At 41.4% G+C, this 18,534-nt stretch overlaps 1 protein-coding gene across 17 annotated transcripts in view; it reads left to right on the top strand.

Annotated features, from left to right (window-relative positions):
- PTPRK (protein tyrosine phosphatase receptor type K) overlaps nucleotides 1-18,534 on the top strand; it is a 3,469,591-nt gene that overhangs the window by 2,925,016 nt on the left and 526,041 nt on the right. For 7 of the 17 annotated variants that reach the window (XM_044064183.1, XM_044064198.1, XM_044064192.1 and 4 more), the window contains exons 15-16: nucleotides 7,309-7,359; nucleotides 8,800-8,829. The exons of 5 other annotated variants lie outside the window; for them this stretch is intronic. In XM_044064183.1, coding sequence (XP_043920118.1) covers nucleotides 7,309-7,359; nucleotides 8,800-8,829 — 81 coding nt within the window. The remainder of the gene's footprint in view (nucleotides 1-7,308; nucleotides 7,360-8,799; nucleotides 8,830-18,534) is intronic. 5 more of the 17 variants (XM_044064217.1, XM_044064208.1, XM_044064305.1 and 2 more) reach the window with 1 other exon arrangement.

Below are 18,534 nucleotides of genomic sequence, written 5' to 3'. Positions count from 1 at the left end.
TCTATATATATATATATATATATATATATATATATATATATATATAGATATATATATATATATATATATATAGATAGATATATATCTTATATATATATATATATATATATATATATATATATATATATATATATATATATATATATATATATATATATATATATATATATATATATATATAGATATATGTATGCACATATAGACCGGTTTTGAGCAAGGTGTAAGCATTTCCATCTCATTTTATTTCTGTCTTTTGGTCTGTCGTTGTTCCCAAAGGATTTTTCAGATGCTTTGCTATAGATGGATTACTGTCTATTACCAGCACATGCACATCCCTTGAGTGAGGATCCTTATTCACCCCCCTAGATGTTTGCTTCATTCAGTTAGCTTCTTTGCGTAATATGCACAAGTCTGGGGGGGTATGCCATCAGTTACCTCTCTGTCCTGCTATTTACTCAAGCTCACCAGTTCAAGCCTTTTAACAGGTCGGTACAAGACTTTTGTGGAAGCAATGTTGAACAATGAGTAAAGCCAGCTGTTTTTGTCAAAAGGCAAGGTATACTGCACTTGTGCCAGTCATTTCTAAAGTTCATCCTTTGGATAGCAACGTCTGAAATAAGTGTTCTGAGACTCTGGGCTGCATGTCTGCTTTTATCCACTAGTGGAGATGCACTTGAGAGAATTCATTCGTACTTGAAAAGCCCATGGGAGCCGCACAGGCACCCCTTTAAGCAAAATACTACATTTATTCACTAAAAGAAGAATTATGTTGGTGGTCTCTGTAGGTGCTAATGAGCTAGGGGTTGCCCGTTCGAGTTCAGAGGTTACACAGTGTTGGCAGATGTCTCTGATTTTCTGTGGGGGCAGGGATATACTTGTCAACTTGATGTTCAAGGCACTTGAAGTCTTCCATGCCGTGGCAAAGAGGAGCATTAGCATAATGCGGTGATGGCCATAATTCTATCCCTGTAAGTTTTCAAAGTGGTGTGGCACCTGAAAGCTCCAAAGTACTTGTAGACATCACCAGTTTTATATTGTGTGGTATATAAATCAATAAGGTCGAACCTACTCCTCTAGCTGTGCAGGTTGACATTAATAGCTTCATGTTCAGTCATTTTGTATCCCTTGACCTGAACACCACAGTATACCAGCTCGAGTCTATGTTTAGCCATTGATTCAGTCAAACGCCTTAATCTTGGCTCAAGATGATTGTCACTGTTGAAGTGACACCCTGACCCCCTTGTGCAAAAATGGGAAAAAGAGTGGATGGATGTGGATGGCTAAACATCGAACCATGTGCATTGAAAGTTCACTTAGTGAACGTTCATTTCAGCAAACGAGTGAGAAAGTGAAAGTAACTAGTTGTCCAAACCTTTACCATCTGCCGTTTTCCTCATTGTTGTGTGGTCTTGGAGTTGGTATATTTAGCGGGGGGTGGTGAAGCCCCCCCAACCTGGGTGAGTTTGAAATACTTTGTGTAGGACGGGGAAATGTGGACAACTTGTTAATTTCCCCATTTCATTTCTTTGCTGAAATTAAGTTTCGATAAGTGAACTTTTGATGCTTAGGTTTCGATGTTTAGCCGTTCGATTGAATTTTCATTTGATGGCTGAATATAGACCCCTACAAGCTGATCAAGTCCAAGCAGACAGTCATGAATGGAGACTGGATTCGGTGTTTTTTTTAGGGTCTAGCTGAAGGGTGAGGAAAGCTAAATGTTTGTTTGTCTTGTCTGGATAGATTTGTATCAGGTGACCATGGAGGAAAGCAATGGCATGAATTCTGTCTCTTTTGCCTGACATGGATGACTCCTCTAAAATTGCCCCAATATCATTCCTGTTCACAATCCTAGTTGTGCTAACTCTTGAGGACCCCTGCCACAGAAAGCCTGTCATCTGTCCCATCTTCCAGAGTGTTACATCCTGTTCCCTGTTAGCCTGGCAAGTACTCTCTCACCTGAACCTCAGGAAGCTGGAAATAAAAGCTGGACATCCACATGTGCTCTCTAGTTTTTTATTACTGGAATTTACGAAAGGAATGTTTATAGTTGATGCAAGTAACAAATCTAGTTAGTCCATCTTTTCAGTCTGGCTTCCCAACTACAGATAAATGCTGGGATACAGACTGTAGTTAATAAAACATCAAGATAGTTGGGCATTCCCTTATCAACCACATGTTATGAATCCAGCAATTCTGGAACTTTTGCATCAAGGAGCCATGGAGAAGAGCACCAGGATTCTGTTTAAGGTTATTCCTTCCTCCAAGAAAAGGTGGTCCTTGGAGGCTGACTAAGCAAATTTCTTCAGAATTCTAGCACTACAGAGCTTATTGCCTTTTCTTGTCCCTCGGGCCTTTATGGTTACCTTGGATCTCATAGATGTTTATCTCCTCATAAACGTGGACTGGACACACACAGGCAGTACCAGTGGTTCAAAGCAGGAAGTTTTGTTTTACCAGTTCACTTCCTTGCTTTTTGGTTTGTCTACAGCACTGAGGTTGTTTGCAAAGTGTCTGTCTACTTTAATTTTAAACTGCAGGACCAAGGGCATTCATATCTCTCTCTTTACCTGGACAATTATCTCTTCAGGATCCCTGCCAAGAGAATAAATAGTTCTGCAGTTCATCCTGACCTACTTTCAGACTGAGAGTTTCTCTAATTTTGCCCAAGTCTTATTTAATTCCATCGCAACATGTGTACTTCCTGGGAACCCTTTTGAATAGCACCAGTCAAATGTCAGAATTCCCTCCTGCATGCACTGTTTCTGATTATATATTTCAATTCCATATAACAGCAGAGTCAGAAGACTGTGGTAATTGTGTGTATGTGTATATATTGCATCCTCAATACTGACCCCCCTGGCAAAACTTCACATTAGAATACTGCAATGGTGTATGTGGAACAAATGGTTTCAGCATGCCCTCTCCCTGCAGTGTCACATTCTTATAGAGAGTGTATGAAGAGTTTTTTTGGTAGATTCAGCAGGTGAATCTCAGTCAGAGAGCCCTTTTAAAGTCAGGACCCAGACACCTAGTCATTTTCTGCAGATTCTGTTGATGAGATTAGAAGTTCCCACTCAGGGAAGCTTAGAATTCAAAAGGCTTGTAACAAACTCAGAGGGGCGAAAAAGCATTAATGTCAAAGACTTTATGGTTGTAGTTTTAGCCATAAAAGCATTCAAACAAGTATGGGAACCAGAGACCCTACATATCCTCATTTGCAAGTAACAGCCATGCAGTGCATCAACAAATGGGAGAAAGTGTTTCATACCTTTTGTACGTACTGGCCATGGATGCTTGGTATGTGGTCCTAAAGTCAGTGCTGACACTTAGGGAATTTTACTTTCCATCCCAGGAGAATGTTCTGCAGACCAGTTGAACAGTACAGAAGCAGACTGTCATTAATGGATGCTGAACAGAGAGATAATTCTGGACTTGGTCCATGTGAGGGAGACACCAGAAGTAGAGGTTTCTGCTTCTTCAGGAAACAACAACTAAAAAAATTGCACCAGGGTACAAATCTTGTGGTTCTGGGTATAGTATGCTTTCTCATTCAGTTGCATGAATCTTTTACTTTGTGCATTTCCTCCCATCCCTTCCCCTCTCAAGGTAATTGAGACGGTACAGGAAGAAAGACCAAATGTACCACATAGCATGTTTTTTTTTTGTTTGTTTTTGCTTTTTGTTGAGGCAACATTGGTTTTCTGCCCTACTTATCTTGAAAAGGATGGCGCTTTTGCCACTGCCTCAGTTTGCGGACCTCTTAACGTATAGCCTGGGGTTCATTCATCAGTTTGAAAGACCTTAAAACAGCTTCTCTCCTTTTACCATATATGGGGGTGTGTGTGTGTGTGTGTGTGTGTATATATATATATATATATATATATATATATATATATATATATATATATATATTGTCATATCTGCACCTTGCCAGCTCATTCATTCCTCCAACAATATGGTAAAGGCCATGCCAGTTTATTTCCTTTGCAGAGCATGATCTCTGTGACCAGTTTGTTGGCTGACTGATGAGAGGCTGATTAGCTCATTTCCTCAGAGGTGAGAGTTGAGTATTAGGGAGTGGACCAGCCCTTTAGTTATGCAGATGATCCTAACTTCCTCTTTTGGTGGTTTGTGAGCTCTACAGTTGCTACCTCATAAGAGGAGCATGTGTTTATCTGGTTAAGTGACACACTAATGTTTACTATGATCGCCTTGCTAAAGGTGATGCACCCGCACTCTGGTTTGTATTGTCATTGCATCAAGTGGAACTTTTACTCTCCGATTGAGCAAGCCACAGTCAACCATTCATTAAAATGTCTACATCACCTAGCCCTTTCTGCAGTTGTTTCACTAATCAAACATGCCATATTTTATCCGCATATGCAGTAAAGCCTTGCTGGGCTGCTCTCCCTTTTAATCTGTGCATCACCTGATGCCCTTGTCTAGGGGTGGAGATCTGCTCCACATTGGAGATATCCAAAGGCTTGGAAGTGGAAGGAGTTTGTCCACGTGATCTAATTGTCATGAATAAGCAGATGCACTACTCTGGAATGACTCTACTCAAACTCAAACTCAAACATACTCTACTCAAACATCTTTTTAGGTGAGCATACTTGCAGACCTGTGCATTCTGTTATTTTGCCTTGGGTGATGTCTAAAGTCTGTCATGCTTTGTTCAGTTCTCCCAGCTAGTGAGCAGACAGGCAAGCAAATGAATGACGAAAAAAATGTAAGCATGAAAGAGTACAACTTTTAATCTCCACAGCATGGCGTGTTGTAACCAACGCTTGATTTGTTACTGTACAGTTGGCTACTTGAAGTTTTCCTCCTCTGTACCTTTCATGTTCATTTTGTACTGTTGTCATACAAACTTTAGTGACCTGTTCGGTGGCTACTATTTTGATGCATAGAAAAACTTCATTACTCAAGATTGTTGTCTCATTCACCCAGAATGTCTCAAAAAATGGATGCATCAAACTTAAAAAAAATTTTGGCCATTGAAATAGTAGGCTTAGATTTGACCAAAGGAATGGACAAAGTGATACTAATTCTGTTGTAGACATTTACACAAATGTACTTTATTACATCAGATTTTATTTTGAGTTCCATCTTTAATACAAAATTTAGGCCATTCCCTGTTTGTTTATGCTGTGTGACACTTCCCATTCTAGTGTAGTAATTGTGTGTATGTGTATATATGAGTGGATAGACTTGTCTTGTCATCTTTCACAACATATCTGCAGACTTACAGCACTAAGCTGACATGCATAGCAAAAGATCCAGTTTTCATTATTTTTGCACATAAACTTGTGGGTGGGGTTTATCTAGCAATCATTCACATGGTTCTGTGAACATATAAGTAAGCTAGTAAAAATATCTGATAGTTATTTACGTTTATGTGACTACAAAAAAAAATCATTTTTGGGGAGATGAAGTTTAGATGCGTTAAACTTTACAGCTTTGTTGTCGAGGAAATGTTTCAAATTAGAGATCTTTGTTAGTGTATTCATACCCTCCCTCCTATTTTAGTATTTTGATGGAAGAGAAGCCCACTTGTGATAAAAGCAAAGAGTGCAGAGAATGTGTAAACTCTTGGGCCATTTTGTATTCAGAATAGGTGGATCAAAAAAAGGCGGCTTGTAATGAAATTTTAATGTTAGGTAATATTTCATGATGATAGTTTAATTGGTTGTCTGATGTTAGCTGAATATGTAATAGGATTTTTTTTTTTTTAAATTTGGAAGGGTGACAGTTTTGTACATCAATCCTTGCCAAGGTCACGCAAGACAAATACTAGATATTTAACTAAAGTACATGTCAAACTTGCAAGTTTCTTGAAGCCTGTCTTTACAGAGAATCCTTTCAGTGGATTTAACACATCTACAGCTTTTAATGTCTTAAAGAAGTTAAGTGGAAGTGTGTGAAACATTAAAGACTGTTTCAGATGGCCAGTACAAACTGCAGATGAGAGTTTATAACCGTTACTTCCTTTTTTCCTAATGTTCTACAGTAGCAATGGCTGAACTTGCCAGTGGTATGCTTGAACCCACTACCTTAGCAAAATAATGCTGTTAAGTAAATGCTTCCTCTGTCTTGATAAGATGTGTTGAGTGCACATTCCATTACTTAAAGTATAAATCACAGTTATTCTTTTCCATAATGTTTTCTGTTTAAAGGACTTGGTAATACCACAGGGGACTTTTTAAGTAGCAAGTGTTAATTTTAGGGCACAATCTTATTGTTAAGGTAATTCAGCTGTGCAGTGTGATGGTGTTATAGGCAATTAAGACATTATAAAAACAGTAGTTGCCTAAAAGCTGCATACTTCTAAAGCAAAATGTGTGTGGGTGTTGGGGGTGGTGCCTGTCATTCATTCAAGTTGTGTAAGGCTGTCTCTGTGATACAGAAAGAGCCTTAACTGCAACCCAGGCAACCTAGGTTTGATCAGTGTACCAGATCTACAGGAGTAAATGGGCATGGCATGAGTGTGGGGTTGGTTGTATGCACTCATGGGCAAACAAGTTGGTACAATTTCCCTGGTGGAGACTGGGAAAACCACTACTGAGTGCTTCAGGGGAGGGGGCAGGGCTGCTTGGAAAGAACATTCATTGCAAAAGTGAGGGATCAGCTTCTGTTGTCAGTCCATTTTATGTCCCCTTCCTGGTGTTGCAGTAGGTGTGTGCAGGGAGTAAACTTTTAACTGCAAGTTCTCAAACCACACTTGATAACTGTCTAAAAGATTACCCCTGTGGTTGACCCTCACCCTAGCGATTGGGGATTGATTGCGAGCGGGGCTATCGATTGACAGACCTCAGGTGTGAAGCATACAAAAAAGAAGTATTGCACCTTGTGTATTGGTTTATGCACTTTAGTGTGTACCAGTGTACATTATATGGTGAAAAAAGCTTCCTAACCTGAACAAAAGGAGTTTGGGGTAGGATGTGAGGGATTTAGAGGGGCCAGTGTACTGTTAAAATATTGACCTTGAGGTGTTCTTCATACCATTTTACTTGACTTTGTTTGGTAACTTATTTTGCTGTTATGTCATGCTCTGTAGCTTACAAGCCGTGCTTAGTGAAGATACTTAAAATATAACTTACTTTGCCTGTTAGGTATGGAATGAAATACTGGGTCAGTTTAAAGGATGTTTTGCACAGAAGTGATGCCAAATACTCCAGTGTGATTTTTTTTTTTCCAGTGCAATACTAATCCTCTTAAGTTAGTTCGAGGATGTTTTTACATTATAGTTGGTTTAACATTAAAATGGATTAATTAGGATTACTGTACTGATATGATTTTGTTTTTCAGTCTTTCCTTCGTGCTCCCACAAAGCCATTTGTGGCCTTATAATATGACATGGTACGGACTTGCATAATTTCAGGTGTTTTGTCTGTATTCATTTACATTGGAAGTGCTTTGAATCATTGCGTTTTGTGAGTGTCGTCACATTGTTGCCATTTAGTCATTTTCATTTGTGTTAAGCACACTTTCTTCCAGACTAAGTAGATAAGTTTGTTCTTATTTTGTGCCTTCCTTTTTGTTTTTTTTCTCAGTCTGTTATCAAGGTGTGAAGGGAGTTGCTTGTCTTTCTCCTGGCTGCCTTGCTCGGCCATCTGTCACTGATAGTTTACACTTTGCAAACCTGGTTTGTCAGATACTGTCTACTCCCTGGTATCCATATTTCTAGATTAGAAGCCCAAGTGTGTCATGCAGGCCAAGACAAATTTCTGTGGAAAATAAGACAATATTTCAGTTTCAAAAACAATGTGGGACATTGGCCTGTCTGCTTTTGCCTGGGAAGTAAGCTAATTAGGAGAGAATTAGTAACTGGTTAGCTTCACAAGTAAAGAAAGGTAATAAAAAGATGGAGAAGTCCTTTAGTTAGACTGTCATGTTGGAGTGGAGATAGCAAAGTCATGTGACTTCGGTTACTACCAGTAGTGTTGAAATGGCTAATGATTTTGCATAGTACTATTTATCTGCTGGTAGAACATTTGTTTGGGGGCCATTTGTACCCAGCAGGCCTTGTTTGGGCATAGAAAATGTAGTAGCCCGTGACTGTACTAATCATAAAATTCCTAGTAACTTTTGTTTCTTCTAACAATTACATAACATATATAGAAGAAATAAGGGAATACTGCATCTTTTAAAGATGGTGACATTAAATTGCACTTTATATTGTATACAGCTGTGTTGTTTATGAACTTTTTTTATTTCAGTCTTAGTGGAAAAAAATGTGTCCAGTACTTGCACATCACAGGCAACATTAACCAGTGGAGCAATTTAAACCTGCAAAACTAGGCATCTTGTTGCAGTTGTTTTTGCATGACAGTTGGTCTTTTGTTTGCGGCACTGAGAATGTGTAGTTAGTGTACATTGCCTGTGCGCATTTCTGTTTAAAATCAACTCACAGTGAAGATAAATTGGTATATAAATGCCAGGTAATGCATGGTGGAATTGTGCAATCAGTTCTAATTTATATGCTGCTTTTTTTTTTTTGTTTGTTTTTTTTAAATTAACAGTGAGCATATGTAGCATGTAACCATTAACAGTTATCCCCCTTTTAATCAATCCATTGCTATGGGAAAGTTGCTTTTCATTGTATTTTATTTTGTTTATATGTTTGTTTTGCTGCATGCTTTGTTTGCAACATTACTGCATGAACAACTCAAAAACCACAGTAAGCTTAAATGTTAACACGCATTTTGTTTTTTTTCCTCCCCTGCTTTGTTGACTGCTGCCACACTTTTATTTCACCGATAATTCTCTCTCTCCCGCTGTCTGTGATTTGCTTGCCAGGAGGAGCTACCATTCTTACTCCTATTACCTGTAAGTAGATTTTTAGGTGCTGTGCTAAGATAACTGTTTTTAAGATGCAGTATCCCCTTTAAGGCTTGAACTTGCATACTGCTATTTTGATATGCTAGACTGAAGGAGGTTTGTCAAAAAAGAATATCCATTATTGCTTTGATACCGTGCTAACTTTTATTTTTGTCCATAATTTTGCTTCATCTCATTTTTCTGTCATTTTAATTAACAAATTACTTGGCACTTAACTGGCAATGTCAGTGTATCAAGCCTGGCTAACTTTCTCTAGAATGTGTAAAAAAAATCTTTTAACCAGTTTACTGTGTAATTTAATTTAATCCTGATTTACGCTCGGGATTAAATCTAACGTGTGGAACTTGTTTAACTTGCTTACTTATGTAATCACTGTAAGTAGTCTGTTTGTAATATGTAATGATGGTATTATGTAATCCTGTATCTGCTTACCCTTGGAGTTTTCTCCCGGGCCTCCGCTGAAAATGGACATGCATCCAGTCGGACTATCTCGGTCAACAAATGTAAAATAAAAAAATAAACAAATGCATCTCAGTAAGTTCTTTATGTGCACTGTAGCCCAGAAGACCTTTTATATAATCATATGATGTTTATGTTTCGTTGTTGCAGTAGTAAAAATATGGGCTATTTAGCCCTTTCCCAGCCTAAATACTAAAAACTTAAAACCCTCTTCCTTTGCTGGCAGATTCCCTGATCCTTACATCAGGATGTCTGGGTATAAGGGTTACCAGTCAGAACTATTTTATCAGCTGTTGCTCGCCATCAGAGCCCAAAGCAATCCAGTATTACAGACTGCACTGAGTTCTTTGGAAGCTAAGTGTCCCATGGGGGAACCTTTCCTTATTTTTGTGTTAGATGAGTCAATGTGCCTAACAATAGATTAATCTATTCCTAAAACATTTCTGGTCATGCTGTAGTTTAGAGTGGTAGATTGTGTTTTTGCTCTGGGCGACTCTGTTTGGTAGTATGCATGAGGTGGATCAGTAGTCCAATTTTTGCTGAAATTTAATATTCTTTTTTCTAGTATGCTTTGGGAATGATGCTTTTACAGCTGCAGCACAAAACATTTTGATGCGATTACTAAAGGATTATGGTAGTCGTACATGACGTTCACAAGCAAGTTTTTAAATGAGATGAAGCCCCTTGATTAATAATTTACACCTCCACAGATGGGATGATCAGTGCTGAGAATGAGTTCATTATCTGTGAGCATATAGCAGTTGGAGTACTGTCTTAGGAGATCCAATGCTAAAAGGCCAGCAACAGAGGTGAAACTGGCAGGCTTTCCCTCCATCTTTAGTGCTTAGGTGTTTAGATAAGTAAGTGCAGAAATTATAAATTCACCCCGTGGGCTGAGCACCACGTCTCCTACAAACAGAGGTTGATGGAAAAAGTTTGCTAACATATACCCCAACCCATAACATTTTAGCAACACCCTAACTAAATGTGGAGTTTAGATGCACATGTTACAAGGGGACACGTTTGGGTTGGGTTGCATGGCTAGGCTTATAAAGGCAGTGGTGGTTAGCCTAGGATATACCTATTAACTTATGAGTAATAGGAACAAGAATTGTCGTTTAGTTTGGAAAACAGATTTCACAATGAGACTTTCATTCTCTGTCTTTTTTACCTGGGCATAGATCATGATGTACCAAACTGGTCCCAACTGTGCTCACTTTAATAAGCATATCATCCAACATTGGGCTGAGTCTGTAGCTCACTTTTTAGAAAAGGAAGAAGGGCATGCAGTTCATCTGACTTTGACCCCCTCCTGCAAGCATAAGGAGATGTGTCCAAAACATGCTAGGGCTGCAGACGACTTAGCTTTGCCATCATCCAGTCCGCCCAGATTCATGATTGTTGAATGACAGGAGACACTTTGGCATTTCTTTTCAATGATTGCAGTGTGCCAGAGGCCTCTGTGAAGTACCCTTTTGAGTCTGATACATCTAAAGTCCCCTCCTTGTCCACACAAGTTGAAGAACGTGTTTGTCGATTGGTACAGAGGTCGCTCTTCAGGCCTTGGCTTCCAACTGCTGCACTAGGTCTTCAGATAGGGAGGGGCAATATCCATAATACCTCAGAGGAGTCATCTGTTGACTGAGCATAGACAGTGGCCAAAATTACAGGGACTCTTTCTGGTTTGCCTAAGTCTTGGCCTTCTGTCTCTCACCCCTAACAGGCCTACCAGTAGGACCTACTTAGACTGTCTGAGAACCTCATTCAGATTGTGACTTCCAGAAAGCACAGTCCTGCTGGGCTTACTGCTATTAAGGATTTTTTTCTGGGGAAAAGAAAGAGGAATCCCCACCTACCAACCCACCCAAGGTTCCTCAGATTCTTTTGGCTCTCAGTAGGATGAATTTGCATATATCAACTTAATTTATGTTGGTTCTTGTGTAGATCCTGAGTCTGATGATAACTTTACCTTAGCCCCACCACCTGAAAATTTCACTTTTGTGGAGAGTTTTCATAAAAAAAATGATTTCTTCCTTTGAGAAGCTCAGGACTATCTGCAGTCTAAAAAGAGGGATGGAGAATTTTTGAAACCCTTGAGCATAAACCACTGGCCATTCCTGCAGTGCTAGAAATTGTGGAGGTTGTCATAATGCAATCTTCCCTGCAGTCTCTGCCTAATCACCTGCTTCTAGGAAATCAGACTGTTTTATAGGGTTTTGGATTCTCACAAACATCTTTTTAAGAACCCTGTTACAGTACCTGAGGTGGAACTCGTGGTCCCAAGTTTGCTAAAGACAACAAAGAAAGGGGAGGAACCTTGACCAGTTTTGGGGGGAAAAAGTATGTACTTCTGCCACCCTGGCCATGAAAGTTCTCAGTTGCCAGTTTCATATGACAAACTTCCAAGAAACTCTGCTAGACCAGATGAAGGAAAAACTGGAGGAGATGAAGGATAGACATCTCTCTAAAGAATTTCTCGACATTTGCAACACTTGTTTCCAAGTTGCTGTGCATTCTTTACACTCTGGCTTTGATGCTTTGGAAGCATCAAGCAGGGCAGTCACTTCTGGGCTTATTATTTAAAGTCGTGCTTGTTTAAGGGAACAGCCTCTTCCAGAGCATCTTAAGTCAGAGATTCTAGTTGCACCCCTGGAGAGAGACTACTTGTTTGAACCCAAGGCTAACGCTATTTCTAAAAACTGGAAGAGAAGATGGAATCTATGCAGACTGTCAAGGACTTTTCTGCAAATTCAGACCCCTACGTTTAGCAGAAATGATTCCACAAAGTCCTGGCCCTTTTCTTCTTCGCAATGCAGACAAAGAAAGGGAGAAGGATCAGAAGGGAAAGACCTCAAAGGCATCAAAAAAGATGGCAAGCAGATCAAACCCCTGGGCCTAATGGACATTGACCCCAGGGGCCCAGCAGGAATTAACTGTGGCTCAGCCAGGTACCTTCCTGTTCCTTTCCCTTTAAATCTCACCTCAACCATTTCCCTCCAACCTCCTGTCTCTTTTCACACTCTACAAATCTAGGAGGAAGACCTCCCCTCTTCTAGAAATGGATGAACATTGCTCTGGACAAATGGGTACTGGATATTATAAAAACAGGTTACAAATTAACTTTCAAGTTGAGTGTTTTTTATTTAATAAATTGGTGTCCTGGCCATTGTTGTTGGTTTGATTTATATTTATTTTATTTTGTTGTTTATGATACAAATTAACTTTAGTCGGCAAAAGCCCTCTCCTCCCAGAAACCAAATTCAGGAGGTTGCAGCTGAGGTAGGTCTACTGTTACAGCAGGGGTACATAGAAATGGTCCTTCCACTAGAAAGTGAAAAAGGATACTACTCCAGACTATTCCTCATTCCATGAAAAGAAAGAACATGGAGACCCATTTTAGACCTTTCAAGATTAAACAGGTTCTTACTAGTTTCCAGTTTGAAAACCTAACTCTGCAGAAGCTTCTGCATATGTTATCACCACAGGCATTCATGATTATCCAAGATCTAAAAAATGCTTACTTACACATTCCCATGTCACAGGAAGCATCTACATTTCAGAGCAGATGGCAAACACTATAAGATGTTCTTCGTGTTTCACTGTTACAGTCATCACACTTGGGTTATCTGCCTGCAGGTAGCCCTCAGTCGGCCCAAATACCAGAGTCTTGGGATTTCTGCATTGGATGCTGTCGCCTCTTCCATGATGTCAGGTCATCAGGGGTATAAAACGTGCATCCAACGCCATTACATCAACTTTTCTTGCCACGTGGGAGCCCGAAGCAGAAGCAGTTCACAAGTGCCGGTCGTCCGCTACCTGAAATTTTTGTTTTTCGAGTTTCAAACCTGAAGTCTTCTAAAGCTAAGTACCCTGTTGGGGATTCTTTTTTCTTGCTCTAACCAATGTCAGAAAAAGTTAACAATTGTCTTGCCTGTGGAAAGCAAATACCTCACAGAGATTTTCATTCTTACTGCGTCACCTATTTAGGCCCAGACCACAATGTTCCTCGCTGTCAGTTTTGTGCCTTGTTTAATGCCCGAACTATTCATTGTTGGGCTATCTTTGTTGCTAAATTCTTTAACTCTCATTCTCCTTATTCCGAAATGTGGTAAGCCATCCGACTACCAATCTTCCGAAAAAACTTAAGGACAAAGACAGACCGCATAGGTCCAAAACTGCCGATGACGCTTCTGTTAAGCTAGTCACCAGTCTGCCGGTACTCAGTGAGGCGCCTTTGAAGCCCGATACCCACTTTTGCAGATTCGCAGGCCTCTGCTGAGACCCATTTGGAGTCCGGTATGCTGTGAGATGCTTCTTCGATTATGGAACCTGTGGATGTCTCTACCTTGGATGGGTCCGGAGCCACTGTGCAGGCACCAGCTTCTGAGGGTGTATTCCAATCTTACGATGTTCATATTAAATCTACTACTTCATTTCTGACTAAACAACCGTGTTTCTCAGGCCCAGAGTTTGCACTACACCTAGAAAACAGACGACCAAAGCACATTCTCAAGCTCCCATGCCACAGAAGCAAATGCTTAGAATGGCTGACGACCTTATAACTCTAATTAGGGGAAGCCAGCCTTCCCCTCTAAAAGACAAAGAATTGATTTCCTTCTGATTCAACAGACCATGAGTCCAAAGACTCTGATCCCTCTGATTACTAGGAAATACCCTTATCTACCTGTGAGAATTCAGATGCAGAGGATTCCATTCCCTCTGCCTCCCCTCCAGAGGACTTTTCTATTGGTGAAATCTTGCATACCTTAAGAGAGCATTTCCGCTGGGAATGCCAGGACTATCCACAGTCCAAAAAGAGACTCAGAGAATTTTTAGACTTGCCTCAGCACAGGCCTCTAACTATACCCCCTGTCCTGGATATTGTAGATGATGTTTTCATGGAATCCAGTCTTATTCCTGATGGGCTTTCCAGGAGTTGGTGGTAAAGTGACAGGTACTACAGGGTACCCGAGACTCACAAATTTCTCTTTAAGAATCCCACTGTGGATCCAGATGCCATTTCCTAGGGACCTAAAGGTATTAAGGCTACTACAGCCAAATATCCTACCTCTTCGGACTGAGATTCGAGGGCTTTAGACAGATGTGTCAAGAAGGTATATACCTCTGCAACTCTTGCCATCTGGGCTTTAAATTGCGAGTTTCACATGTTGAAGTACCAGCAGCATGTTATGGAGCTACGTTGTTGCTTCCAGATTTTGCAGAAAATAAAGATTTACAAGAGTTAATGCATTCTGCAAATGAAGTCAGTAAATATACTTTGCAGTGTAGTGCTGATGCCTTAGAAGCATCTTGCAGGGCTGCTGTCACTGGGTCTGTATTGAGAAGGCATGCCTGGCTGAAGGAACAAATCTTGCTAGACCATGTCAAAGCAAAATTGTTAGATTCTCCATTAAACCAGGAATGTTTATTTGGCACAAAAGCAGAAGAGGTTCTTAAAAAGATGGAGGAAAAAGCAAAGTCTATGCAAACTGTTGATTTCTTACAGGTACAGCCACCTAGATTCAGTAGGCATTGGCCTTCAAAAACCTGGTCCTTTCCAGTCCCTACCATGTCTTCTCAGCCCAAACCCAGGGGCAGCAGACCACCAAGACTACAGTCTCAGGGTACGCAGAGATCTAAACAATGGAGTGCTCCTTCCTCAAAAAACAGGGAGTGGTAAGCCACCCCCTTATGAAAAAAAAATTCAAAATGACTTGTCTATCATCCTTCCCAGCCATGCCCAAGTACTCGCACCCTAGGAGGAAGACTCGCCCTGCATGCAAATAACTGGATGTCCATTACTCAGGACCAATGGGTCCTCAACATTGTATCCCAGGGATACAGATTCTACTTCCATTCACTGCCAACCCCAAGCGGGTTGCCAGACCTTCCTCCAAACCAGTGGGCAGACACTCGAAAGCAAGTACTTTCTCTTTTCAGTATTAGGGCTATTCAACCTGTTCCAATAGAGCAAAGAGGACAGGGTTTCTACTCCAGACTATTCCTGGTGCCCAGAAAAGAGGGCTCTTGGTGCCCTGTCCTGGACTTGTCCATTCTCAACACCTTCCTGGCGGTCCCAAAATTCAAAATGCTTACACTACAACAGCTGCTTCCTATGCTAGCCCAAGGACTCTTGGCTGGTCACCGTAGACCTAAAAGAAGCTTATCTGCACATTCCCATAAGGGAATCTTGCAGGAAATATCTACATTTCATTGCAGGCTCTAAGCACTGTCAGTTCTCTGCACTTCCCTTTGGCTTATCTACTTCACCCAGGGTATTCACAAAGTGCCTGGCTCCAGCCATTGCATACTGCAGGCAGAGAAATATTCAAATTTTTCCATGCTTGGACGATTGCCTGATTCAGGCGGACAGTCAGGAATTGCTGTAAAGAGACATCTAACTTCTCTGGGGTACACCATCAACGAAAAGAAATCACATCTGGTGCCCAGCCAAAATATTGTATTCCTGGGAGCAAGCTTGAACACAACTTCCCAAATGGCATTCCTTACTGCAGAAAAGCAGGTTTATTTGACAAACTACTGGCCACCAGAACCCAGCTATCTGCATGAAAAATACTGCAAGCCCTAGAGTTCATGGCCTCATGCATTCTACTAATTCCATGTGCAAAACTGCATATGAGGAAACTTCAGTGGTACTTAAAAAAGTCTCTGGTGCCAACATTCTCATGACCTGAAAACAATTGTTCCTGTTATTCCTTGTGTAAGGGCAGAGTTCCTTTGGTGGGCAGAGGCTTGCAACCACAACAAGGGATTCCATTTCTCTCAACCCCTCGCCACCCAAACCCTGACAACAGACTCATCAGACTGTGTATGGGGGGCTCACATGGCTGGCAAATGCGTTCAAGGCAAATGGACAAATTCATCTACATATCAATCAAAAAGAAATGTTAGCTGTACAGAATGCTCTGACAGCCTTCAAATACCTTCTCCTTCCAGGAAAATTCTTGATAAAGACAGACAACACCACAGTTATGTGGTACATAAACAAGCAGGGGGGAACTCATTCCTACCCACTCTGCAGGTTAGCCGTGGCCCTATGGAACACAGCCTTGAGCAACCAAGTGCACTTGCAAGCTCAGTTCCTGCCAGTCAAACAAAATTCACTGGCAGACGACTTAAGCAGAAATCAACTGGACCCATACAAGTGGAAACTGGAACCCAACTCATTCAAACTTCTAACCCACAAGTGGGGGACACCAGAGGTGGACCTCTTTGCCTCCCCCCCCCAAAACCATCAGTTGAGCAAATTTTGCACCAGAAATTCCCACAGCCAAGCATGGAAAGTGGATACCCTATCCTTTACATGGGAAAACCTCTCAATTTATGCCTTCCCCCCCTCCTCTCAGAAGTACTACTCAAGATCAAACAAGACAAACCAAGGACAATCCTTATTGCACCAGACTGGCCCCGCCAGCATTGGTACCCACTCCTATGCAGTCTGGCAGCAGTGCCTCACTGGCGCCTACATCAGAACCCCTCCCTGCTGTCCCAGCTGGAGGGACAGATTTTGCATCCTCAGCTGCAAACCCTGAACCTTGCAGCCTGGCTTATTCCCTGAATACACCACCAGCAACCCTCAGCAAACAGATGCTGCATGTCATCCTTGAGGCCAGAAGGCCTAGTACTAGGAAATTCTACTCAAAAAAATGGAAAAGATACTGTTCTTGGAGCCATTCTCAAGGAAAGGACACCGCCATGCCCACCTTACCTCAATTGCTAGATTACCTAGCAGAGCTGCTCCACAAAGGCCTATCCTTCTCTTCTGTTAAGATTCATGTCTCGGCCATCTCAGCTCATTATAATACTGAGCCACGTCTCTTTTCTCACCCTCTGGTCAAACAGTTCCTGAGAGGAGCTAACAATTTAAGACCCCCGAGGAGAGTTCCCACCCTTGCCTGGGACCTTAACTTTGTACTAGAGAAGCTTACGCTTCCTCCTTTTGAGCCTGCTGCTACAGCAAAGTTAAAATTCCTCTCTTGGAAAACAGCCTTACATCTAGACATCCTTTTAGCAAGAAGAGTGTCTTGAGTTACAGTCACTAATGGCTGTGGAACCCTTCGTTATTTTCCATGCTGACAGGGTTTCCCTCAAGACTAACTCATCTTTTATGCCCAAGGTGGTATCCAGTGTGGCTCTAAACCAATCCATCCATTTACCAACATTTTTCCCTAATCCTGAGGGAAAGGATCCTGCACTCTCTGGATGTACACAGACAACTCAGGTCCTACCTTGATAGGACTAAGCCTTTCAGAAAATCTGACCAGCTGCTAGTCAGCTTTGCTATAGGGGCAGAGGGCAAGGCCATTTCAAAGTAAACCATTTCCAAATGGATAGCACACTGCATCCATTTCTGCTACAAACACCATGCAAAACCTATCCCACAAGGGATCAGAACTCATTCCACTAGGGCTACCTCAACCTCTACAGCATTCCTCAGGGGAGGGCCCTACGAGGGAAATTCTGGAAGCTGCAACCTGGAGTTCTGTACACACCTTCACCAAGCATTACCACTTACCTGTCTTTCCTAAATCCAGAGTTGGATTTGCCACAGCAGTCTTACAAGGCCTGCTAGCCAACCCCACTATTACTTGACTGCCTCCACCCTTCCTCAGCTTTGGGAATCAACCCAGGTGTGATGACTGCAACAGTGAAACACGAAGAACGTAGTGCAGTTGTGTACACTTACCTAAATGTAGATGTTCAAGTGTATTCACTGTTGCAGTCCTGGTTACCCTCCCTCCAGCCCCCTGACTGTTCTATGCTTTCTACCTGTTCTCTTTTTGGCCATATCTTAAGGCTATGGTATTTACTTTTTACTGGAGGTGTTCCACACCATGTAATTGTTCCCTATTTTGGGGGCTCCTGACATCTGGGGCAAGAAAAACTGATGTAATGGCATCAGCTGCATGTTTTATACCCCTGACATCATGGAAGAGGTGACAGCATCCGACGCAGAAATCCCAAGACTCTGGTATTTGGGCCGACTGAGGGCTACCTGCAGGCAGATAACCCAAGTATGTTGACTGCAACAGTGAATACACTCATACATCTACATTTATGGTAAGTGTACACAACTGTACTTTTTCTACTCTGCCCTTTGGCTTATCTACTGCTCCCAGAGTATTCACAGAGTGTCTGGCTCCAGTAATTTCTTTTTTGCAGGATAAGGTGCATTTAGATTTACCCCTCTCTGGATGATTGCTTGATCTGGAC

Source organism: Protopterus annectens, chromosome 1.part0 (assembly GCF_019279795.1).
Source record: "Protopterus annectens isolate FY-2018-M chromosome 1.part0, PAN1.0, whole genome shotgun sequence".
Lineage (NCBI taxonomy): Eukaryota > Metazoa > Chordata > Ceratodontiformes > Protopteridae > Protopterus > Protopterus annectens.
The sequence above is the reverse complement of the archived record's forward strand: the minus strand, read 5'-3'. Positions and strand labels throughout refer to the sequence as shown.